The sequence below is a fragment of the Hypoxylon fragiforme genome (genome assembly GCF_022984875.1).
Source record: "Hypoxylon fragiforme strain CBS 206.31 chromosome Unknown GGS25scaffold_5, whole genome shotgun sequence".
Taxonomy (NCBI): Eukaryota; Fungi; Ascomycota; class Sordariomycetes; order Xylariales; family Hypoxylaceae; genus Hypoxylon; species Hypoxylon fragiforme.
Genome location: NW_026054760.1, coordinates 2843138 through 2867331, shown reverse-complemented (window position 1 = coordinate 2867331; position 24194 = coordinate 2843138). Strand labels below are relative to the sequence as shown.

The window sequence follows — 24194 nt, the reverse complement described above, 5'->3', positions numbered from 1 at the left end:
TTAACTAGTTATATTTATTTAAATGTACATAGTAGCTTCTTTTGACAACGGGGTGTTGTACCTAGGTATCTTATCGGATGCCACAAAACATACCTAGTACATTGTCCCCTGTCAACTTTGATAATCGGTACATATGACACTTGCGCCGATATTGCAACGCATTTAACATTCTATTCATAGAACATTTTTATACCAGGTAGATGTCCAGTAACTGACCTAACCTAGACCCTTACGAGAACTTAACGTGAAGACCAAAAAAAGGGGGAGGGATGATAGAACGTTAAACTACTTTTTAAGGGTTCATATCCATCCTCTCTTTTTCCATTCTCTTATCAGAGGACGGACGACATAGAATTTACGGGTATATCTAACCTAGCGCTTCGTACATACAGTACCTTTCTGTATTACAGGTGGCATCACAGCAGCAGCAGCTTTCACGGACCTAAGGTAGTCCCCGCCTATCTCAGGGGGAGGGACAAGAATCAGAATAAGAAGGAAAAGAAAAGAAAAACTGGAAGGGAAAAGAAGAAGAGGCAAAAGGAGATGAGCCACGAGACCGTTGGCTCGCTCCTGGCCGTCATCGCGAATTCACTCAACGATGGCCTGCGCATCCTGATGTTCGCCGACAAGCGGACATGGGGGCCCGACGAGTTCGAGCAACTGCGCTTGCTAGAGGAAGCCCTTGACGAGGCCAAGAAGGACTTTCAAGAGCTACCTGATCTTGTCAACGGCCGAACTTACTATGAGAATGATCGTATCAGTATGTCCTTACCTTTTTTCCCTTTCCCTACACACTACCATCATAAGAAGTACGGAATGAATGAATGGAAACGCATACCCTTGGAAAGAGAGAGGTTGACCTAATAAGCCTAATCATTTTCTTTGCGAACCGAACAGACGAGTCCCTCGAAGACCTCCGGATCCTCTGCACCCGCTTCGAGCTGCACGCCCAGACCTTCAAGGACTGGGTGCGCGGCGGCGGCGGGCCCATCGACCCTGCCTGGGCGCACGAGACGACCGAGCTGCGCCGCGAACTGCACCGCGCCCAGTGCCGCGCCGCCCGCCGCATCCACAGCGCCCAGCAGATCGACGCCGCCGTCACGGCCACCGGCGCGCGCTGCCTTGGCGCCCTGCAGGTGTACCGCGTGCAGCGGCAGCGCCACGCCGCGATCGAGGACGAGAGATTGGCGTGTGCGCAGACGGGAAGGTTCGAGCGGTTCGACGACAACAGCATCGCCTTCGTCTGCGATTTCTGCGACGGCTTCCTCGTCTGGGAGGACCTGCGCGCCATGCCGACCACGCGAGCCGTGCAGCAGCGCCCCGCACCACCACCTTCACCGTCACCATCACGACAACCACCAACCCCATTCTCCTCCTCCTCATCCTCCAACACCACCACCACCACCAGCCCTCCCACACCACGAACCCCCTCCACCGCCTCGACACCAAACATACCCCGCGACACGAACAACTACAACATGGACGACGCCACCGTCCCCGTAAACCCGAACTGGCAAGCCCGCGGCATATCCCTGACGAGCGCCGCCGCCGCCGAAGCCAAGACCGTCGTCTTCGCGCCCGTCGCCATCGCGAACCACGCCGCCCCCGCCCCCGGCGACTGGCGCGCCCGCATCGTCTGCCCCTACTGCGACGAGGACGCGTACTACGAGGTCCAGGGCGAGGACGACATGGAGCGCGTGCGGTACGTGCCGCTGCACGACGACGACGCCGCCGTCACGGGGTTCGAGAGCGTCGCGGATTTCCAGGAGCACTTGGAGTGGAGCCATGCGCCGTCGATTGTGTCGGGGGCGGGCGGGTGCGCGCTTATGTGATGGGATGCGGTGTGGCCTGGTGTTTAAAGATTGGGATTGGGGATAAGTAAGGAGGAGGAGAGGTAGGGAAGGGAGGATAAAGAAATGTGAAGGGGAGGTTTTTGGTTTCGAGGAATCAGGGTTCCGGGAACTCTTACATACATCATGCAAATTTTGTGGCCATGGCGTTCCAAAGGTTTTAGAAGGGAAGAAGGGTAGGGGATAAGGGATGGGAGGTTGAAGACTTGCTTTTCGACTTCGATTTTTTTGTCCTTGACCTTGATTTTGGGTTTTTGGTTGGTTGCTTTGTTTTGCTTGATTTGAAACTCATTCATTGGGATGGAGCGTAATGCCACATGGAACGGATGGATGGATGGATGGATGGATGGATAGATATATTGAAGATTTCAAAGCCATCGGTCAGGAGATGAAAAAAAAAGAAGCAAAGAGAGCGAGCATAGGAGTTTATGGCGTGTGTGCTCTGTCTTGTCATAGAAGAAGAGGAAGATGAAATAGAAGATGATCGACTACTAATAAGCCCCCCTTTTTATTTGTAAAGGGAGTTTAAGTAATACCAGTCAGTCAATACGAACGTAGGTAGGTGCCTAAGAAGCAGATAACAACAACATTGAACACAGCCACGATGTAAGTATTACTAAGAGCGGAGTGAGGTCGATCTTTGGGTTATGTAGGTAGATAGGCTATCTAGATATGTAGTGTGTAAAGTAAGGTAAGGGGGGCCGACTACTGTTATCGTGAGGCTCAGGCTCGTATCTGTATTTGAGTGTTTGATGTTCATGTTTTATTAAATCACACTACACCATACTCCCGAGTCCCGTTTGCGATCTGCCTACCTACCTACACAGGTAGAAATACTTTTCTGCGTTCTGCCGCTGATACCTATTAAGTGGTAGGTATATAGATAGTCGGTATGTACATCTTAATTAATCTCTTTCTCCCTCCTCCTCCTTCTCTCACATGGCCAAGCAAAACCTGCTTCTTCTTCTTCTTCTTCTTCATATGTAAAGGGGTCGCGGCATAGGGATACAGGTAGATAGGTAGATAGGTATGTAGGTACCCAAGGCACCTAACCTAGGTAGGTATTAATCAAAAGAACCGGAACCAGATAAATAGCAAGACGATCAGGACAAAGACGCCGATGGGGGCGTACTGCTTGATGAGCAGGTCCCAGTTGATCTTGACGGCAGCCTTGCGATACTTGCGGCTGTCGTCGCGGAGGCGGGAGCTCATCTCGCCCATGCGCTCGAGGCTGTCGCCGCGGTAGAGGAGGTCCTCGATGTTTTTTGTCATGACCTTGGTGACGTCGCGCAGCTCGTCGTTGAGGCGGTCGAGGTTCTGGGTGGCGCGGGCGTCGGCGTACAGGGCCTTGGTGCGCGTAATAAAGGTGTCGAACTCCATGAAGGCGTACGGCCGCAGCGTCGGCGAGTGCAGCTGCTGCGGGGGATGCGACTGCGCGAACTCGGCCGAGAGGTCCGACAGGTACGTGAACGCTAGCTTGCGGGGGTACGAGCGCTCGCAGATGCAGATGTAGACTATGTCGTTTGCGATCGTGTAGCTGTTTGATGGGGCCTGGTTAGCGAGCTAGATTTCTATATATACCTAGGTAGGTATCTAGGCAGGTAGGTGGGTATAGGGATGGCGCATACTGTATCGTGTAGTTCCCGCTCTCGATGCTGGCTTGTTGTTCGGCATTGCGGTTTAGTCTTCGTAGTACGAGTTTGATTTGTGACTTTACTTCGGCGAGGGAGGACTCTGTCTACCGGGTGGTGAATTGGTCAGTATGGGAGGGTCGAGGGGATGTCTGGTATGGTGGATTAAGCGGCAACATACTTGTTCGTCGTCGACAGATGCGCATAGCATCAAGCCTAGGTATTATCAGCCCTGGATTCCAAACTCAGGTATCAGGTATACTACGCACCATCGCCCAACCTGGCTATCTGTGTCGATCTAATCATCTTTTCGATTCAATATTTTCCTTTCCAATTATTCCGACTATACTGTATCAAGTTGGTAGGTGCTGTCGCACGCTATGTATGTAGCACATAGATCGAGGTCGCGATAGTATCTACTATGTAGTAGTGTACGTGTCTACAAGGCATGTACTTGTTTGTACCAACCCTTGAAGCTCGTGGATATTATCGTACATATAAATACTATTAAGCAGCTAGGTAGGTAGGTAGGTAAGGTTGTCGAATGAACTATGCCGGCCTCGCTGGATTATTTATTTCGGTATTCGAATTCAGTGTAATCAATGGTAAGTGGTTATTGGAGGAATGATGTTATATTGTCCCGGTTGTTACTCTTGTAATTACTTGTAATTACTTGTTTAATGGTTCAATGTTGTCCGTTGTCGAGTTGAAAGAACATTGAATGTATTAGATTATGTATCTACTATGTAGTAATGCAGTAATGCAACGTCAGGGAATTAGTGTAGGTAGTAGGTACACAAGCACATGCTTGTAGCAAGGATTAGGTAAAACTAGATGATCTGTCCAATGAAGATTAAGTTAACGAAGCTCTAGTAGAAGTACAGCATTGAAGTACCTCCCACAATCCACCTATCGGCTAATTCCGACATGTCGATATTTCCCCTTTAGGGCACTGTACAGTAACTACTAGGTACTTAGGTACTATATTTGATGCCTCTTCACTTACACACCACTCACCACACACCACACACCACACACCTGCCTCTACCGCAGCCTTGACTTGACCTCTATAATGCTGTATATAACATACACATACATTGCCTTGAAGCTTATATCAAAGAAAACAAACACTTTCCAAGACAAGACAAGTAATTAACTGGTAGCAGCTTGAAACATCCCAGGTTGTCATCTTATCTAATGACACTTCCTTTATCAATCCCCTCCTTAAGTTCACCGTTGCTCGATCCTCAACGTGCTCATGTCACGATGAGCTAGGTCAACCGAATGTACTGTATAAGATACTACCATTCGGTGTCCAGTGGGTAGTCGATTCAGTCAATTCAGTCAATTCAGTCGATTCAGTCGATTCCTCGTCTCACATACATCTCGTAAGTTCCCTGTATTTACAAACACAAATGTTGCTCTTCTTCTTCTTCTTCTCCTCCTCCTACTCCTCCTCCTCCTCCTCCTCTCTTTCTACCTACACCTTCACTTCCATTCCCACCCTCACTTTTCACTTCCCGCTTCGCCAGCACCAATCATGGCTCCACGAAAGCGCAAGCTCACTGCTGAGGCTTCAACGAAGCCCGGCAAGGCCAAGAAACCGAAAGTTCACCTTTCCAAGAAGAATGCTGACCCTCATAAGTCTTCCTCTTCTCAAGCCTTAGCTAACCGTGGCAAAAAGTCCGCGAAAGCTACAGACGCCAAGGGCAAGGACAAGGACTACGATCCTTATGAAATGAGCTCTGATCACACTGATAAAGACGACGTCGTCAAAATAATCATGGAGAAGTGGAAATCCCGTACCCGTCGTGCTCCGGTTGTCAAGAATGAGGAAGACGTCAAGATGGAAGATGCGGAGAGCGACAACCAGGTTGAGGATGAAGTGGTCGTTACCGATGAGAAGCCTGCTGTTAAGAAGCGCAAGGCCGTCGCCAACGAGTCTGCTGCTACTGCTGCTGGCTCTCGAAAGGGTAAATCAAAGTACGACGACCCGATTGAGATGCTCACGAACCCGCGAGCCCCTCTGGCCAATGTCAATCTTCGAGTAAGTACCTACCAAGTCGCTAATCTCTCATCTTCCTGCCTTCTTTTTCACCTTATACTTAAACTCACACTTACAACCCCCCGTTTATAAACTCAACTTACTAACATCATCCCCCATCTAGGACCTCCTCCTCCGCCCCGAGGCCTGGGACGTCCTCAACGCCGAGGAGAAGAAGTCCATCCTTGCCAAGTTCCCGGATGAGACGGAGATCATAGATGCCGGAACCGAAGACGCCCGCCCGGACTTCCAGGCTCTTCGCAACAACGACAATTTCCGCGCTGACGCCGCGCGCTACAGCGCAAACCTCGCCAAGGGCTGGCACGACCCCGAGTGGATCCGCCAGGCCCGTGTCGCCCACACCATGCGCCAGGCCGGCGAGTACCATGACTACCTCGCTGAACGCTTCGAGGAGGATTGGGGCGTTCCGTTGATGGTGCCGGACAAGAAGGAGAACGGCAACGAGAAGGAAACGGAGAACGAGAACGAGGCCGAGGCTGGTGATGATGAGGATCAAGAGATGGCCGTTGACGATGATGATGATGATGATGCTGGTGCTTCTGGTGTTTAATCATGGTGTTTGTGTATGTCTAACAGACTAAGCAAACACATAAAAACCCCAAGGGCAAGCAGCAGCAGTCGGAATGAGTAATGATGATGAATGGACGCTTAACTTCCAAGCATTCTCAATGTTCAACGATGATGATTAATATTGCATGGCTGGCACGATGGAATTACTGTGTATCGGATCGAACGTACTCGATGCTTTAACTTGAAAGCACAGTCGTATACTACATACACTACGGGTACCTACGAGCAGTATTCTAGGCAAATGAGAACAACGCAGTCATGGAATGAAATGAAATGAAATCAATTCACTAACCCTCGTGGTCTCTTCTTCCGTATTATAACTACCTGGCTATCTACGCCCGTAATCCTTCGTCGACGCTGTTTTGGTAAAAGCCCTAGGCTACCTAGGTACGATAAGTATGGTCAGTATGGTAAGTATACTGATGAAGCGACACGCGTGTATCGAACCTATTATGAATATTCCATTTCATTCAATTTCATTCGAGTTCTTGCTTTTCATTCAGATGCTTCTACCTAGGTAGGTAAAGTAGGTAGGCAAGTAGGTAGGCAAGTAGGTAGCCATCGATCGTTAAGTTTCAATATAATACTAAGTAGGTAGATATTGTAGGTATTGTACCTACAAGTCGTCGTATTTTGTACGTCTTTTCTATTTCCCTCAGCATTGCTAGCTGGCCTCTCCTTTTCACCGATTATAGCACACCTTCTCTCGCTCTTACGCGTGCCCATACACACACGCACACATTCTCTCACTCACACATGCCGAGGCAGGCAGGCAGGCAGGCAGGTACCTACACAGATCCATCTCTCTCTACCCGACCTAAACCACACCAGCCCAACTGGCCAACTCATCTCCTCTTGCCTACCCTCAATCCCGATCGCGAACACGAACAAGACACGGCCGTCTACAGTGCCATATGCGCCTCTGTTTCGCACCAAGCACCGCATCCATCATGATCTCCGTCTCCGACCTCTCCCTTCGCGGGGGTGGTTGAGGAGCAGAAGAATCCTCCGCCCTGACATTCAGAGGCGGGGTCCAGAGCTGGGTCTCCTCGACGCTGGCGCCGATCTCGAACTCGCCGCGGCACAGCGGCGTGAAACCGATGACGACCTCCGTTTTGGACTTGGGCCCGACCAGGGGGAGCGTCTGTTGCATGGTCCCGTTCCAGGCGAACTTGCGCGTAAAGTCGAGGGCGATGTTGAGCGGGCGGTGGCACAACGCCGGCATTACACGGAGACTCGGGTATATAGGCTCATCCATCCGGTTCGTGACAGTGACCTTGATTTGGGCAAACTCGTCCACAAAGATCGCGTTATCCTGCTCTTTCTTCGTTTCCTGTGGGGGGGTTTCTGCTTCTGTTTTTGGCAAGTCCTCGACGGCTATGTCGATGCCGACTTCGTCGATCTTAATCGCTTCGATCATACGGGGTGCGAGACGTATGCCTCGTAACTCAACAGTACCTTCTCTAGCTGGGCCTGACACAGTCTTCCAGGAACCCGAGAGTCTTTCTAGAATTTTCTCTCGGTACCAAAAGGCTTCCCGGTTGGCTCGTTCTATGTCGGGTGTGATTTTACTGCTGCTGACCACAAATTGGCGTTGTCGCGAAGGGTTGAGTGCTGGAATGGATGCATGGGGATCATCTATGTAGACCCTCCGAACTGGGAAAATGATGCGATTCGTATTGCCTGGAAGAATGTGTTCTTGGATCACGATGCCGTTGTCCGATTTGAGACAAACCTGCATATCGCTTGGCCAAGCATTTCGAAGATCCAACAATAACAAACAATGCTCTTCGTCAGATAGTGAAGCGGTCTCTTCAGCTGCCGGCTCCTCTGCGCCTAAACGAGTCCAGATGGGACCAGGCACTTCCCCTTGAATAGGCAAGAAGTCCATCCTAGCAAGTTCCACGCTAGCATTGACGGTGATAGTTAGATCGAGACATACTTGACGAGTATGGAACTGCTCGATGATTTCTGCTGGTGGTACGCCAAGATGTGCGTAGTCAACTTGGATTGTCCCGGTGGTGAGGCCAGGCTTTCCGAGAATCTCGAACTCAAAGGTTGCCGTGCCGCCCGGAGCGATATACCTCTTGGAATCATCAATCTTGCGTAACCTCATGGCTTGTTTTTTCGCAATAATAAGCTCGTATTCGTAGAGCTCTGCGGGCGTGGCATCTCTACTCGTTAAAGCGGTTTGTAGAGGACCTTGGGTGGAATCCTGAAAGGAGAAAAGCAGCAAGTCTGCCGGCGTAGATGTGGAGAGATTTTGTAAAGTTACAGAAAATACCTGCCGCTCACCCTCTAAAATCATCACTGAGGATTGGAAGAGGCTCGTAGATTTGATGACAACAACAGGTTGAGCGGGAATAACGCTTAATCCAATGCTGTCAGGTTTCAAAAGGGGCCCGGGAAAAGGTAGCTTTTTGTTTTTCTCCAATGCCATCAGTCCGATCCCTTTGATCTTGGTTTCTGTGTCGGGAGCCCATGGCTGGGGAAAGATGGGAAATCTCCTCTCGCGGCATCCGCGTACTTTCACGATAGCCCCCGTAATCCTTAGGTGGCCGGCAGCTTTAGGTGTTCCGGAAAGTTTCAAGATTTGTGTTCGATACGGTCCTATTATTGTGCTCGCTACCGAGGATTCAAATTCGGCCCCTTCTGCATCCATCCTAATGCTTTCGATGTCCACATCGACTTCATATGGGTTTTGAAGGGTTATCCTGAAAGACGCCACTTCGCCGGAAACAAGTGTCCTTTCCACTTCTACCGTATCTGCTCTTATGAACGGGTTATAGATGAAGGGGTTCACATCTTGTGAGGAGCGCGCGGCTGTCACACCTGGTAAGACGTTCTTAGAATGTGGTACGGGTGTCCTCGTTGGTGGCAAGGCATCCAGCGTAATCTCCCGGACAAGGAATTCATCCCAGTATTCCGCAGTCAAATTTCCCAACCCTAATCTTTCTGACAATCCAGCCGTCTTTGTGATGTTAGTCACTAGCCTAACTTGCTCGTCCTTCGAGATTATAGGGGCTGCATCTTCCCGACGCGGCCCTGGTGCAACTCCGCTTCCGGCAGTGCGCAGCAGGTCGCTGGAGAATTTTAGTACTCCATTGAAATCTGGTAAAGCCTCAGAAAAGTTTATACAAGCTCGAAGAATGTTGAGCTTGATATTATTAATCCCGAACTGTCTAGCGGAGGATTGACTCTCAATTCTCAGAATGACGCTTCCATCTGTGTCACTCGCCAGAGACGTGACGTGAGAAGGCCTACGAACGACATCATCGAATTCGATCACTCCGTAGGTTTTGCATAGCAGCCCGAGAAATGCGTCGATTCCATGTTCTATATCTCCTTCACCAAGCTCAAGAGCTCCTGCTCCTTTGCCATGACTATGAGCAGCATTCAAGGCTACTAGGCCGGCTGCTGGATGGATGCCAACCTCGGCAGCTCCCCGTGTTCTCGCTTCAACTAGCCCTCCGATCAACACGGATACCAATTCTCGTACAACCAAAGCTTTCTTCCGTTGAAACCCTAATAACCCCAGAATAGATGCAATACCGCCAAGAATAATTGCACGATCTACAGTGGTGAGCAGTTCGGGGGCGGAAGACGGGAAAGCCTTAAACAACATAGTTGCAATTTGTGAACGGGGTGGTGTAATCGTGAGACGAGGTGATGTGGTGAGAGTTGTTATAGGCAATTTGCCGAGAACTATGCTGTCTAATGCTCGTTTGTCTAGCCTGCCCTCGCATAAGTGAAGGGCCGTGAGCAAACTGGAGAATCGGACTGTAGCCTCAGATAGTGGCAAGGGAGGAAGTTGTTCCCCAGATATCCTTGAATATAGTCCTATTATTCTCTCCAACAAGTCGGGCAAGGTGTTCTGGAAGTTCCGCAGGTGTTTTGGTTGTTGAGCATCTCCCTCCTCGGAATCCGGTCCTTTGGATATGCTGCTAATGGACTTGTCGTTGGCTGGCAAGCATATCGTAGGGACTGCAAACTCTACGCCAACCCAGCCCAGTAAGAGTAGACAGATGGTGATGAGTTCTAGTGCTTTGCCATGCCATAAGTGGTCGTTCATCGACTTGGCGACGGTTGCACCTTCAACGAGCTCCTTTAATGCGTCAGTCCACCGACCAGCCTGAAGGTATAAAGACGCTACAACTATTGTCGATCGTCCTCGACCTTTATTCCTCCATCTGTCGCTAAACCCACCAGACCCAAAGCCTTGCATGAAGACCCTGTCTTCTTTGACCACTTTCGTACCCCCAGCAGAGCCAGGCCGATTTGATGTCTGTGGTTCTGGGTTTGTTGCTTCGCTGCTGCTTCCATCTCCATTTGACAAATCTTCCAATGTAGTGGGTGGGTTGGATAAACCACTACGAACAGGAGTTGAAGGGCGCGGCGAGGGGGTTGAGCTATTTGATCCAAAGGGAAGTGATTTGAAAGGTGCTGGCATCGACATTCTAGCCTGGTTCCTATCGGCGGCACCACTGGCAGATGCCGACCTCGTAACAGTAGGTGTAGCATATTGTGAATTTCGTCGCACTGTCGGTTTCGTCTCGTCCAGCAGGCCTGGTTTTGTGGGAGCTTGACCGGGGGAGTCTATAACAGTCATACCCTCAAAGGACTTGGCAAGAGTTGTCATCTCCGCTAGTAACAGAGAAGATATATCACACATTATGGTTTTTATTGTAGTCCTCTTAGAATTTTCCAGCGGTGGTACCGTTTTAATACCTTCGGGGACGGGAATTGTATTATCAGCATGTGGCGCATAATCGAAAACCAGGACTTGATGCGCGAGGATTTTGGGGTATGTATCTCTCAGATCTTCAAGTTCTTGGTAGAGAGTCCTGATGTTCCTCTCGACCATAGTAGGCGCATAACCGTTGGCTGACTGTCTTTTGTTAAACGCCACGCTTTCGAGCTCCTGTCCGTCGGCGATAGCAATAAGAACAAGAGGATCACGGAATAGCTCGAAGGGGGTTAGAGAGAGGTGTGACGGAGGTGGTACGTAGGTAATTAGATCGTAGAATATAGCACCGTCTGGAAAGGCGAGGGGAGAAAACATATCTGAAGGGGGGAGGTAATAGTCAGTCTAGTGCATCGAGCTCGCGCAAGACAAGGGAAGCTTACTCCGATTCGGTCGCCCATCGGCGCTGATGTCGCGAAGATGAACAACATGCTCCTCATTCAGTCTCTGAACGAAAGAGGAGAATCTGTCTCGCTTGATCTGGCCGACGGGCAAAACCAGTCCCCTTACCCTCGCCGGAGCGATGGGTATTGTAGAGTCCAAGCTCATCCTATCATCTGTCTCGACCCTAGAGTAACATGGCAGAGCAACCGCATACCTATCTCCCTACGCAGGTATTAAACAGAGAAGGCAGATACCAAGGAGAAAATAGTTCGTTTAGGTCTTTCGCAAGAGTTTTGTATGCGTCGCAAACGTCGTTCGATATTGTGTTGCGTTCGAGTGCTTGGATGTTCGACTTTGCACAGGCAAGTGACCAGAGTCAATACCAAACAGCCAAGGTACTCGTAGATTTTCAATTCAGATGCTCGAGCTTGAAGTATGCGCCGGATATGCGAATACCATATTCAGAAGTGATATTCGTTCCAAGATGAAAAAAAAAGGAACTTAGGAATGACGATGCGAAGCCCAAAGTTCCAAGCTCCTGAGCCTCGTGCGCCTCTCTAGGGTCACAGACCAATCAGAGTCGGGAGTGATAAACAGGGATCATCCGAAAAGAGTAAGTTTAGTCCGGGGTTTATTGAACATGGATGTAGGTAACTATGTAGCATGTACCTAACCTGCGTCCTTTATGTACTCAGGTACATGCATGTGTTGTACTTCAAGTCTTCAACGCTCAACATGTTAAGTTTACTACCTAGTAGACCGAAGTTTAAATACAAACACACAGTGACACACACTGCACTCAATGGCAAACGACAATGGCTACCTGGTTAGGTACATATACGATATCAGGTCGTTCCTATTTAAATAATTGGATATTTATACTATCCAGATGCTGTAACATCTTCAGCTCCTTCAGCTTTTCCTTCAGCTTTCCCTTCAGCCTTGACTTTACCTTGCGTAGCCTCGTTCTTCAGCTCCGACTCAAAAATGTCCACAGCTACACTTGCTTCCACAAAGTCTTCTAATTCTTCTGTCACTGTTTTTAATTTCTCTTTTACGGCCTCGGCCCCCTCAAATCCAACAATGTGCCGGGCCGGCGGGTTTTCATGTCCGCCAATAGCAGTAAGTGCATGAACTGTCTCACTCACCAACCGATCTATTGCGGATGGAGGGAGCTTCGGGTATCTCTGGATGATCTCCGTCTCCGAGGGCTCCAGGGCTGTCTCCGGGTTCAGATTGAGCACGTTTGTGAGCATGTCTCTAACGCTCGGTGCCGGATTATTCTCACTGTCGTAGTACGGTAGTGACGGCGCAAAGACAATTTTGTTAGTCAAGGATTGAGTCTCCTTATGGGGCTGCACTACCGTTACTTTGATATTAAAGGGCGCAACCTCGTAAGCTAGTGAATCACAGTACCCCTCAAGCGCCCATGTTGCCGCTGTATATATAGGCATTGCAGGTGTGCCTATGTGCCCGCCTAGACTCGTGAGAATCATTATATGTCCGGTGTGTTGTGCGCGAAAGGTCGGAAGCGAAGCTTTGATGAAGTTCACCTGTGAAAAGAAGATAGTCTCAAATTGATCGCGCACTAAGTTTTGCGTTGCCGGCGTCGTAGAAAGCTCCTCCACAGTTCCCACGATAGCTGTTAGGAGATCAACAATTTGCCCCACGCAAGTGTATAACACGTATAGCACATATAACACATGAAAGAAGATGAAATTGCATACCTTCAGATGTGCAGCACAATAGAATATCTATGCGACCAAAGACATGCTTTGCCTCCGCCACTGCAGCACTGCATTGACCCATAACGCGACCATCACAGCGTATGCTCCGAATGCGGTCCTTCCACCCCTCCCGATCTTTGCGGTTGCTCTTACACTCGTTAACGAGTTCACGAAACTCGGCGCTGCGATCCTCATGCTCGATTTCGTTGGGTGGCAGGCAAGCCACGACATAGTCACCGTGGGTAAGCAGCTGCCTTATTAATCGAACAATCAGAGGGGTCAATGACGAAGTTATGAACCATGTTCGCGGGGAATTGTGTGTTGCTACAACACGATTCATTAGTTACAGCAACAACAGCAACGCGAACAAATTTAGGGGGTATAATAAAAGTAATGAAGCGATGCGACGTGGGAATATAGAACAAAGCTAAAATAAATTCTTGATAAGAAGAAAAAGAGTTTAGGTAAGGAACAAGGTATTGCGTAGGTAAGGAGGGTAGGTAGGTAGGTAGGTAGGTAGGTAGGGGCTTGCTTAGCTTGACGGATGCACGCACGGAAAGATGCTGCAGGAACGGTATGCGAATGTCGTGCTGGCCCTGACGACTCAACCACCTTCCTCTCTGACATTTCCACCTTTTTCCTTTTTCCACCTCTCTTATAGGTCTACTTCTTCACCTTCTCGTTTTCGCTCAACGAAGACAAAGAAGAGACAAAAATAAGGATTGTTGCAAATCGCGAATATATCAATAGTTAAACACTGATCTTATCACAACTCAATTCAGAATACCAAAAACGCAATCGATCGAAGTGAGAAAAGATGACAACCGAGAGTTGATGACTCTTTGTCGACAGAGCCCCCTTTCCCATCAACATGACACAAGTGAAATGAGACAAAACACTTCACGTTTAACAATAGTAGAAGAAGAAGAAGAAGAGGTAAGTTTATACCTAAAGCAGTCAGTCGTGCCTAGTATTATGCTGTCGTATTTAAATACTACATATATATACTTAGATAGGAAGACAGATCACGTATGTATATGTAGGTCATCATCATACACATACTACCTACCTAACCTACTCAATAACCAACCTACATTTGTACATACTGATCAGACTACCTCGCCTTCAAGGTCGAGTCCCGCGCCTCATCCGGCAGTTGGTAGATCCCGACACGGCACGAGCAAAAAGAACTAGGGAATATCATTGACCCCGCTGCATACCTAGGGAGGTATGTAGTCATATTACAGGTGTCAATATGCACAGTTGTCTACATAAGTCGGAAGTATATGCTAGGTAGGTAGTAGGTAGTAGGTAGTAGGTAGTAGGTAGCCCTGGAGGTATGAAGAATTAAGTCAATGCAAGGTGAACTGACAAGCAGCCTACTATGGACAAATTCGGTTGGTTACCAGACTTAAGAAGCTAATGTCAAGCATCACCTACCTAATCTATGCCCAGTCATGACTGAGTAATAATAAAGATGGATTGGCCTGTCGGGTGCTAACCTTCCACGATTGGTGTTCTCGGGGCGTTCGTCGCGGCCGAGGTAGTATTGCCAGCTACCTACTGTAACCTACATAGTACCCAGGTAGTGTCTGACACTGTCTGTAGTTCGGCAGCCATCTCGGACATCACAACCGCCATGCAATACCTACTGTGTAGTATGTGACACCTTACCTAATAGTACCATATTGCTACCATGGACCGTTTTTTATACATAGTAGTACCCTCTTTTATTTAGGTTAGCCAAATCTGGGGAAACCTTGGCTAATATTGCTTACAATCCTACCGACCCTTAGTATGTAGAGTTTCGCGAGATATCCATGGATATAGTTACAGTACATGAGGTAGGCTATATATGTAGGTAGTAGGTGTTCATTGCTTACATACATATGTATGAGGGTCACATCCATAAGACTACCTAGGTACCTAGTAAGATTCAAACTACCTGACAAAACCGATGATGTTTATTTTCCCAACATTGAACGTTGAAGGTCATCAAGTATAGCAAGCATACGATTGGTGTTATTCATAGCCTTTAGTGTATGGATTAATATAGTGCGTTGGAGAAAGGACGGCGGTTGAGATTTAAATACTTTTTTAGTCCCGTCCGACGTCGGGGAAAGACCTTACAATTCCAAGCTATTGTCAGCTGATATCAGTTGCCAACTACTATGTAACTACGAAGTACTAACAATATTTACCTTGGGTAGCCTAGCCTGTAGCCTGGGCCCTGGGTAGGTACTATGTAACCTAGGTAGATACATCATCCATGGATCATTAGCATGGTATGCCACTGGAATTGACTCTACTGCTTTTCTTCTTTTTTCTTCTTTTTTTCCCTCACGTGCATCTCATCTCATACTAATACTAGTACTAGCCTACCTGGGATAGGTAGCCAGATGACTCAGCCTTATACATATAAATCCTACTGAGAAAACTTGACTCTATTCCGATACTTTCTCTACTCACAGGATTTTTTCCCCGTCATTATTTTCAAACATCTTTACCCTTTCAAATCTCATACAATGCCCTCCAGGGCTGACATCACATACTTTGGTGCCGGGCCAGCACTGCTTCCCACGCCCGTTCTTGCGCATGCCGCCGAAGCTCTTTTGAATTACAAGGATACAGGCTTAGGCATTGCTGAACACTCACATCGCTCTCAATATGCTGCCGACATCATCAACCAAGCAAAGGCTGATCTAGCCACTTATCTCGATATCCCTGATGACTATGAGGTGCTCTTCATGCAGGGTGGTGGAAGTGGCGAATTCTCCGCTACTGTCTATAACCTTGTGGGCGCTTGGGTGGCCAGAAAAAAGGTCGAGATTCTGAAGCAGATGGGCGCCCAAAGCGAGGAAGGAGCCGATTCGGAAGAACTCGTATCAAGGCTCAAAAAGGCCGTTGATACCGACTTAAAGCTAGACTACCTAGTAACAGGCGGCTGGTCTCTAAAGGCTTACCAAGAAGCTGGCCGTTTGCTAGGCCCTGAATACACCAACCTGGCTGTTGATTCTCGAACTGTAAACGATGGGAAATTCGGCAAGATACCGGATGAGAGTGCCTGGAAACTGTCCAAGGAGGCCGCCATGGTATACTACTGTGACAACGAGACTGTAGATGGTGTTGAGTTCCCCGAATTCCCCAAGTCTTTAGGTCCCGATTCGAACGGCGTAGCCCCTATCGTCGTTGCGGATATGTCGTCAAATATCCTGTCGAGGCGAATCCCGGTTGAGACATTCTCAGTCATCTTTTTCGGTGCACAAAAAAACCTTGGTTCGACCGGAGTAACCGTAGTCATCATTAAGAAGAATTTACTGCCTCCTGCATGCCCACAGCCTTCCCCGGCCCTCCTGAGGAAACTTGGTCTTCCGGTTCCGCCTGTTATCTTCTCATATGAGACCATTGCCAAGAATAACAGCTTATACAACACACTCAGCATCTTCGAGTATTTTACCAACCCCTTTTATGAGATTTATCTGTTTCTGGTACTAATATGCATCGTAGTGTCTTCATCGCCGGTCAAGTACTAAAACAGCTACTCACCACGTTTCCTGATAAGGTCGACGGCCAGCAAGCAGTCGCCAATCAGAAAGCGGAAGCCATCTACTCCGCTCTGGAGGCATACCCCAACATCTACAAGATTGTGCCGGACAAATCCGTACGCTCCAGGATGAACATTTGCTTCCGGGTAACTGCAGTGAGTACCCATGCACCCTTCCACGCCATTTCACCTTATTGTGTCTCCCCTGAAGCTCTACTAACTCTAATGATAGGGTGGTGACACGGCAGGCGCCGAAGCAAAGTTCCTGCAGGGCGCAACGGCCCAGGGGCTGACTGGGTTGAAAGGCCACCGAAGCGTCGGAGGTATCCGTGCCAGCAACTACAACTCGATTCCGCTCGCTGGGGCCCTGAAGCTCGTAGATTTCATAGAGAAATTTGCGCAAATGGCCCCTGACATCGTTTTGGCAGCCAAATGAAACATCGGCGGGTCGTGAAACAGCGGGTATGTGCCTCTCGTATGTACGCACGTACGAATACATCGCCGCCCGTTCTACTAAAGCCATTTTCTGGTAGGTATAACAACAAGTATCACAATGGGGTGGGTGGTTGGGTAGGACGGAGTGGAACGAAAAGGGTCTGAGCCCGATTTCATCATGGGCTTAGAAGGTTTGTTTGGAATTAGGTGTTTCACGCATCACACATCCCTCGGATAAGTAAAAAAAGAAAAGGGGATATATAGATACATGGGGCTAAAAGCACCATTCAACATCATGATAGGAGTTTTATCGCGTTGATTAAAAATTCCATGGTACATAGATAAAATACTTACCTACACTCATGCCTACATAGGTAGTTAGGTACCGTCATAACTAGAACTAAATAACATTTCACATCACCTCTCTGGGTTAAGCATTTCTTCCAAACTCTCGAATTAAAAGGAAGAAAAGGAGGAGAAAGGTATGGCCAATTCTTAAGATAACACAGCTCAAGCCTCCATCTCAGCCTTCAACCACGCCGGGATCTGCGGCGGCTTCTCCCACCCATCAAGGTACGTTTCCTTCGCCACGCCCTCGCCCGACGGCTTCGCATAGATAGCCGAGACGTACCACACCGTCGTATCCTTCTCAACCGTATGCTGCAGCGTCGGGATCACCGTCCTGCTCTCGATCAGATTCGAGTTCGGGTCCGCATTGACCAAGTTCGCCGCTCGCTCCACAGCCCCCTTTCCGCCTCCGTGCTCGAGCGCCTTGATCCCAACAGCCCCCTTGCTCACGGCAAACGCCCCCGCCTTGCCCGTCGACCACCCCTCGGCGGTGCTCAGGTCGTAGTTCCCGATGATCTTGGGGTGCGTGCCCTCGTGGGTCGAGGCGTCGTACGGGTCGAGGTAGCGCCCGTCGGCCGCGCGCGCGTTGCAGATGGCGAAGGCGCCGTCGGCGGTCATGACCTCGCGGCCCGCGGCGACGCGGTGCGCGCGCAGATGCCAGTTCGGCGTTGCCGGGTCCGGGGGAACGAGGGTCGTGCGCACGGTTACGTCGGGGTAGGGGGACCAGATGGAGACGAGGACCGGCGTTTTGCTGTTGCTGTTGCTGTCGACGCGGTGCTCTAGCCCTGCGTATGAAGATATTCGTCGTGTTTTCCAGTACTCGCCGCCGTCGTCGGAGAACCCGAGCTGTGAGGCGAGCGCGTATTGCTCGAGCGTGAAGAGACCCGGGGGCACGGAGTACGCGTACGCGCTGCTGTAGGCGAAGGAGCCGTATTTGGCGTGCGTTCCTTTCATGGGGTAGCTGCAGGCTTGGCCGGAGGAGAGGAGCATGCAGTGGTTGCCGAGGTAGCTGTGAAAAGGGGGGAAAGAGAGTAGAATTAGCGAGGGTTTTGAAGAGAAGGGGTAGGGGTGCGTGTTCTGGGAAGATTTATTACCTTGTGATATGTCCAGGTTGTGGCAACTCCTTGATCTTCGGGATGGCATCGCCTGGGAGTTCTTCTTCAGATGTCCAGAATGGATGGTCTGCAGGCACGGCTAGGCAGATGAAAGCTAGACAAGCCCAGTACTTTGACATCTATTAGTTTGCGAGGGATATATATGGAGGTAGGTTCATGGAGGTCACTTACCGGGCTACCGGGACTGTTGTAATTCTCCGCCATCTGTTCAACGTTAGTTTTATCCCAGTTGTAAGCAGCTTGAGGGTATGTGATGTTCTACTTACATACATATTTGGGTACGAGTACCCAATAGTCAGTGTTCCACTTGGACTCCAGATATCTGGCTGCGTCTGCCACCACCTCAAATGCCGTAGGACCACGCCCTTGACCATTCCCCACGTAAGGGGCTCAGGGAGCTCAACTCCAGCATAAGCGAGGGCACCCCAGAAAGACACCATCGCAAACCTGTAGCCTACGCTGCGGCCGAACGGGATGGACCGACCTAGATAACCAATATTAGATCTCTATGAGTAAGCTAGATCGTAAAGAATTCTTGCCTTCGTTGTCGTAGTAGTGGATCAAGTCAAGCGCAACCATCTGAGCACGTTTCTTGAACTCGGCGGCTCGCTCTGGCTCATCCTCGCCAGCTAGCTTTGCGTAGAGAAGCTGTAGGAACTGGATAGCGAAACTCGAGGAGTAATAGTCCATTTCTGTCACATTTTAGCATCATCTACTTAGATTTGTTCTGTAGATAGAATTGAGTCTTACGGTGGATTCCCTCAGGGCCATCATTTGACCAACCAGCACCGCGGTAGAAGGTGTCTAGATGTTCGATATCGCGGTCCAGTCTCTCCTGAGAGAACTTTCCTCCATTCTTTTTAAGTCCGAGGTTGGCAAACACGCGGAACCAGAGCCAGTTGGTATTGGGCATGCTGGCCTACCATTAGTTTTACATATCCAGAAGTGTGCTCAAATGACTTTACTTCTTCTCGTTGATCGAATTACCCAACCAGTTTTCCACATTTTCTCTCTCTTTCCCATTTAACGAGTTCCAGATACCAGGGGCGACGGCTAACGCATAACCTAAAGAGATATGAGCAGGAGCCTTCGTTTTACATTTTTAGAGCAATACCGTACCAAGAGGACACATTTCCACCATCCTCTGGTCGTTGTCCCGCGGATATCCCCAGTATTCGGGATTTTCGGGGTCAGTGCCGGACTTGATCCCCTGAATCCACCATTCCGCTCCGTGGTATTCTCCACCCCCGGCTAACAGGCAAGCCAGACCCCAAAGGGGTCGGCATATTCCTTCTACTTCAGAGGCCGTTTGATCGAATCTGACGGCAGTTGCACCGGGGCATTTCACTCTCGCTTTCAAGGGGGAGAAGAATGGCTCAAGGGGATCGAGAAGAGTCTTTAGAAGCTCCTGAACAGAAGCACGGTCCGAGATCTTTACCTTGGAAAAGGGGTGGGTGCCATTGTAGCCAAGGACGAGGCCAGTCTTGGGCTCCATCGTGAACAACACCAAAAAGAGGATTTACGATCAAACCACCGATCTCGAAATGGAATAATGGAGTTTGGGGAGTGGCCGAATTATAATAGAAGAAAAGTGAAAGTTACCTACTTGTCGTGTTCTTTGGGTCTACTTTTGTCAACCTACCTACGTGGGGTTTAGTCTTGTTAATCTAGTAGCGAACGCTGCTGGTGAAGATGAGGGGTTCCTCTTGGGGTCGTGGGGTGATAGAGCTCTCGCGGCTAATATCAGAGATGAACTCCTCTCCAGATCTCCACTAATTGCCATGGTCTGAAGATACCCTAAGTAGGTGTGTAGATTTTGTTTCATATAAAAGGGTGAGAAGGAAGCTATAGGTCCAAGATTTTTCCGACTCGGCTTAGATGAAAGCGACGCGTAGTGTAGGTAGGTAGTAATGAAATCAGCTTAGGCAATACCAAAGACCTATGACTATACCCACCTAGGTAGGTATATATGCATACCTACATGTAGGTAGCTTCAGCTATATAGACATCGTTACAGTGTACATGCCAGAGCACATCGTGTATCTTCAAAAGATGACCAAAAGACAAAGGATGCTAGAAGATGCGGAGATGAATTGGGGAAGATGCGGGATGTGGGATTCGGGGTATCTACAGCGATTACTAGTGGCAGATCAGCCAACCCCGTCAGCACTAACCAAGGTCCCTAGCTACCACCGATTTAGGTAGGGGAGTCTGAGCGTCTAGGCGTATCAACCGTCACGAGAGCTGTTCTGTAACCGTTATTTCCAGTCCCAACCCCCAACAAAGGATATTGCATATGGAGTGACGTTAGATAATACGTATAGTTAACTGAAGGTGTAAGGATTCGGTGTACATAGTATCTAATCTAGACCGACTTTAATACCGACCTACCTAATCTCTAATACTAATCTCACCTACCTAGTACATACCGGTAGTAGGTAGTATCGCGAGAAGCCGAGGAAGCTTGCTTCAGACTGAGAACCTGTAAAGATGACGACTTCTTCTATTCCAAGAAAGCTCTGGGAACATCCCAATCCCGAAAAGACGCAATTGTACGAGTTCATGCAACGATTGAACAAGAAGTACAGTTCCAATCTGAAGGTGGGCGCATGGAACATTACATACCACACAGCTATATCATATCCACTAACAGGTCCCCAAGACCTTCCAAGATGTATACCAGTTTTCTGTCAATAAACGCTCCGAGTTCTATGCCGAGGTCTTTGAGTATTCCAACTTCATACATACTGGCTCCTACACCCAGGTAGTAGACGAGACAAAGCCAATTGATAGCATTCCGCGCTGGTTCGAAGGAATACACCTCAATTGGACCGAAAACCTCTTGTGGTCTCGTGGCCCCGATGACCCTATAGATCACCATGGCAAGGTGGGAAAGGAAGATACCAAGATTGCCTTGACCGAAGTTCGGGAGGGCGTGACTGAGATCAGGCATGTCACATGGGTGACACTTCGAAGACTTGCTGCCCTCTATGCTTCTGCCATGCATCAGCACGGCGTGAAACGAGGAGATCGGATATTTCTCGTCGCTGCGAATAGTGTCGAGACCATGGCCGTCTTCCTGGCTGCAGGCTGGCTAGGTGCTCTATTTAGCAGCAGTTCGACCGACATGGGCGTCCAGGGAATCTTGCAGAGGGCAATACAGGTCAATCCCAAGGTACCTACCGATTCGAATTATTGCTTTTTTTCCTAGTTCATGTTGCCAAGCTAATAACTCCCTTCAGTACATCTTCATGGACGATGCAGCGCTATACAACGGTAAACGAGTAGATCTGCGCCAGAAAATGACTGATATCATCTCTGGGATGAAAGACTGCACCGAATTCTCTGGCATGGTTTCGATCCGGCGCTTCCATGATGCCTTGGATATAGGAGGCATTCCCAAGACTCAGACTTTGAACCAGTTCATCGAGAAGGGTGACGCAGCTTTTCCACCACCCATCGTTCGGATCGCCTTTCACGACCCTTTCCTAGTCTGCTATTCTTCTGGCACCACTGGTATTCCGAAAGCTATAGTGCATTCGGTCGGTGGCGCCCTTATGAGCTATTCAAAAGAGTCTCGCCTTCACGAAAACGCCAACGCCGACACCGTTTCGCTGCAGTACACAACTACTGGCTGGATCATGTATCTTGTGTGCGTTGGTCAGCTACTGCTTGGCTCAAGGGTTGTATTATACGATGGGTCGCCGTTCCAACCGGATCTACAGACCTTTATCAAGTTAGTTGCTGATCAGAAAGTCACGAAACTGGGAATCAGCCCCCGATGGCTTTATGAGGTTGCGAGGGCCGGCATCTCACCTAGAGAGTTAGTCGATTTGTCAAATCTAAAAGTGGTGTCGAGCACTGGTATGGTGCTTCCAGAACAGCTATTCGAGTGGTTTTATGACAAGGGATTCCCATCTCATGTCCAGCTGTACAACATATCGGGTGGAACTGATATTGTGAGTCTATACCATCCATTCTCTCAAACATGGGTGAATACTGACTTTTGTCCTAGGCTGGCTGCTTTGGAATTGGTAATCCCCTCACTCCGGTATACGTAGGTGGAACGCAAGGGCCTTCACTTGGAGTCAAAATAGAAATGTATGATTCGCAACTACCGCCGGGTCCCGGGAAACCGGTGCCAGATGGAACGCCTGGTGAGCTTGTCGCCACGGCTAGTTTTCCAAACGTGCCGGTATTCCTCTGGGGCGACAAGACGCCGGCGGGAGTGCCCGGATCCAAATTCCACTCTGCCTACTTCGCTAGGTACGAACACGTCTGGGCGCATGGCGACTTTTGTGTGATCCATCCTGTCACCAGGAATATCAACTTCCTAGGGAGGGCTGATGGGGTTTTGAATCCTAGTGGGGTCCGGTTCGGTTCTGCGGAGATCTACTCAGTTCTAGAAAGGAACTTTGCGGATCAAGTTGCGGATTCGATTTGTGTCGGGCAGAGGCGTCCTCAAGATACGGACGAAAGTGTGATGCTGTTCTTGCTGATGCGGCCAGGCCACAAATTCAACAAGAAACTTGTCAATGAAGTCAAGGAGGCAATCAGGCGCGAGCTAACCAAGAGACATGTGCCGAAATACGTGTTCGAAACTCCCGAGATACCCGTAAGTGGGAAATTACGTGTTACGATGATGGTGTTCTTGGGCTAACTTGATCATAGACAACAGTCAACCTCAAGAAAGTTGAACTGCCGGTGAAGCAGATTGTCTCGGGCCAAATCATCAAGCCAAGTGGCACGTTGCTCAATCCTAAGAGTTTGGACTATTATTACCAGTTTGCAAAGGTTGAGGACCTGATTGGGCCCAAAGAAAAGCTGTGAAATAGGTTGGAACTGTTTAGTACGGACCGATTCTACTGGATTATGATTTGGCCTTCACGCGTGCATGTCTTAGAACCCCTATGCAGTCTTCCTCGGACGATTCTAAGATAGGGGTATGTCAAGATAACGGAATTCCCGTGCCGCTTACACATAATGTATCATTTATGGACATTTAGGGATATTTTGATCAACGAAAGTATTTAGGTAGCTATCGATATTCAACATAAACGCAAAAGGGTGATCGATCCGTTGTCATTTCTATTCCTCAGGGGTTCTTTGGTGTGTTTGGTGTGTTTGATGTGATGAACAACATGATAGTTAGGGAAGATGTAGTACTAAAGATTCAAGGAGCATTACAAAGTTCCAGTTGCATACTACATATGTACTTGTACCTACTGGGTAGGTACCTACTACTACATAGGTAGGTAACATCATTGATCATTGATATTGCGAACGTAATATTAAGGTTTAGCCGCACATTATTGGACTTGCCCTTTACCTAGGGTAGGTATGCTGCTTACCTGAACTGAAGAAGGTACGATCACATTCGAAGCAACAGAAATTAAAGATCCATCTATCTCGGAATAATATAAATATCCTTCGACTAGAAGGTTCGTTCTACTACACGTACTAGTAGGTATAAATGCATGACCTGCCGATGTCTAAATACACACAGGTGCACATGTCTGGTATAGTATATACATACCTCGGATACATACTATGTAGTCCGGAAACGGCCGGAGTCAAAGAAACAAACTACTTACCTAATAGTAGGTAAGAAGATGAATTTAATGAAATGAAATAAAAGGAGAACTAAAGGATCTTCCCGATTGTAAATTTTCTTCTCGCATTATCGTCATCTGCTCTATAAAGCTGCATAAGCTCAATGACCTTATTAGGAATATATACCAGGTCCTGTAGCTTAATACGTGTAACCTAGTTGATTAGCAC

At 48.8% G+C, this 24194-nt stretch overlaps 8 protein-coding genes across 8 annotated transcripts; 4 read left to right on the top strand and 4 right to left on the bottom strand.

Annotated features, from left to right (window-relative positions):
- Window positions 1–543: 543 nt before the first annotated feature.
- Window positions 544–1832, top strand: GGS25DRAFT_522018 (uncharacterized protein; the record flags this gene model as incomplete). Its single annotated transcript, XM_049264152.1, has 2 exons — window positions 544–760; window positions 898–1832. The coding sequence occupies 2 exons, from the start codon at window positions 544–546 to the stop codon at window positions 1830–1832; spliced, it is 1152 nt and encodes a 383-aa protein (XP_049116986.1).
- Window positions 1833–2918: 1086 nt separating this feature from the next.
- Window positions 2919–3787, bottom strand: GGS25DRAFT_522017 (snare-like protein; the record flags this gene model as incomplete). Its single annotated transcript, XM_049264151.1, has 4 exons — window positions 2919–3387; window positions 3479–3588; window positions 3663–3697; window positions 3751–3787. 4 exons carry the CDS (start codon window positions 3785–3787, stop codon window positions 2919–2921), a joined length of 651 nt encoding a protein of 216 aa, XP_049116985.1.
- A 1234-nt stretch (window positions 3788–5021) lies between these two features.
- On the top strand, window positions 5022–6096 carry GGS25DRAFT_522016 (Asx homology domain-containing protein; the record flags this gene model as incomplete). Its single annotated transcript, XM_049264150.1, has 2 exons — window positions 5022–5528; window positions 5650–6096. The coding sequence occupies 2 exons, from the start codon at window positions 5022–5024 to the stop codon at window positions 6094–6096; spliced, it is 954 nt and encodes a 317-aa protein (XP_049116984.1).
- Window positions 6097–6405: 309 nt separating this feature from the next.
- Window positions 6406–11813, bottom strand: GGS25DRAFT_491894 (Trs120-domain-containing protein). The gene is made up of 3 exons (XM_049261131.1): window positions 11244–11813; window positions 6564–11180; window positions 6406–6499 (listed from the first exon to the last, which is right to left on the bottom strand). The coding sequence occupies exons 1-2, from the start codon at window positions 11407–11409 to the stop codon at window positions 6982–6984; spliced, it is 4365 nt and encodes a 1454-aa protein (XP_049116983.1). The 5' UTR covers window positions 11410–11813; the 3' UTR covers window positions 6406–6499; window positions 6564–6981.
- A 153-nt stretch (window positions 11814–11966) lies between these two features.
- Window positions 11967–13515, bottom strand: GGS25DRAFT_491893 (NAD(P)-binding protein). Its single transcript, XM_049261130.1, has 2 exons — window positions 12972–13515; window positions 11967–12886 (listed from the first exon to the last, which is right to left on the bottom strand). Exons 1-2 carry the CDS (start codon window positions 13309–13311, stop codon window positions 12126–12128), a joined length of 1101 nt encoding a protein of 366 aa, XP_049116982.1. The 5' UTR covers window positions 13312–13515; the 3' UTR covers window positions 11967–12125.
- Window positions 13516–15496: 1981 nt separating this feature from the next.
- GGS25DRAFT_514444 (phosphoserine aminotransferase-like protein) lies at window positions 15497–16951 on the top strand (the record flags this gene model as incomplete). Its single annotated transcript, XM_049262992.1, has 3 exons — window positions 15497–16419; window positions 16479–16671; window positions 16748–16951. The coding sequence occupies 3 exons, from the start codon at window positions 15497–15499 to the stop codon at window positions 16949–16951; spliced, it is 1320 nt and encodes a 439-aa protein (XP_049116981.1).
- A 298-nt stretch (window positions 16952–17249) lies between these two features.
- On the bottom strand, window positions 17250–20096 carry GGS25DRAFT_293195 (uncharacterized protein). Its single transcript, XM_049257580.1, has 8 exons — window positions 19533–20096; window positions 19379–19478; window positions 19164–19327; window positions 18953–19105; window positions 18680–18897; window positions 18585–18617; window positions 18393–18523; window positions 17250–18307 (listed from the first exon to the last, which is right to left on the bottom strand). The coding sequence occupies exons 1-8, from the start codon at window positions 19906–19908 to the stop codon at window positions 17461–17463; spliced, it is 2022 nt and encodes a 673-aa protein (XP_049116980.1). The 5' UTR covers window positions 19909–20096; the 3' UTR covers window positions 17250–17460.
- Window positions 20097–20698: 602 nt separating this feature from the next.
- On the top strand, window positions 20699–23722 carry GGS25DRAFT_491886 (acetoacetyl-coenzyme A synthetase). The gene is made up of 5 exons (XM_049261129.1): window positions 20699–21014; window positions 21076–21588; window positions 21656–22372; window positions 22429–23028; window positions 23085–23722. The coding sequence occupies exons 1-5, from the start codon at window positions 20904–20906 to the stop codon at window positions 23241–23243; spliced, it is 2100 nt and encodes a 699-aa protein (XP_049116979.1). The 5' UTR covers window positions 20699–20903; the 3' UTR covers window positions 23244–23722.
- Window positions 23723–24194: the final 472 nt, after the last annotated feature.

Coding starts and splice junctions, on each gene's coding strand:
- GGS25DRAFT_491894 (XM_049261131.1), bottom strand. CDS start 11,409: ATGAGCTTGGACTCTACAATACCCATCGCTCCGGCGAGGGTAAGGGGA. Junction 11,181..11,243: donor CGATGGGCGACCGAATCGGA/GTAAGCTTCCCT, acceptor TCCCCCCTTCAG/ATATGTTTTCTCCCCTCGCC.
- GGS25DRAFT_491893 (XM_049261130.1), bottom strand. CDS start 13,311: ATGAATCGTGTTGTAGCAACACACAATTCCCCGCGAACATGGTTCATA. Junction 12,887..12,971: donor ATTGTGCTGCACATCTGAAG/GTATGCAATTTC, acceptor ATCTCCTAACAG/CTATCGTGGGAACTGTGGAG.
- GGS25DRAFT_293195 (XM_049257580.1), bottom strand. CDS start 19,908: ATGGAGCCCAAGACTGGCCTCGTCCTTGGCTACAATGGCACCCACCCC. Junction 19,328..19,378: donor AATTCGATCAACGAGAAGAA/GTAAAGTCATTT, acceptor ATGGTAGGCCAG/CATGCCCAATACCAACTGGC. Junction 18,898..18,952: donor CCACTACTACGACAACGAAG/GCAAGAATTCTT, acceptor TTGGTTATCTAG/GTCGGTCCATCCCGTTCGGC.
- GGS25DRAFT_491886 (XM_049261129.1), top strand. CDS start 20,904: ATGACGACTTCTTCTATTCCAAGAAAGCTCTGGGAACATCCCAATCCC. Junction 21,015..21,075: donor AGTACAGTTCCAATCTGAAG/GTGGGCGCATGG, acceptor CAGGTCCCCAAG/ACCTTCCAAGATGTATACCA. Junction 22,373..22,428: donor TATCGGGTGGAACTGATATT/GTGAGTCTATAC, acceptor CTTTTGTCCTAG/GCTGGCTGCTTTGGAATTGG.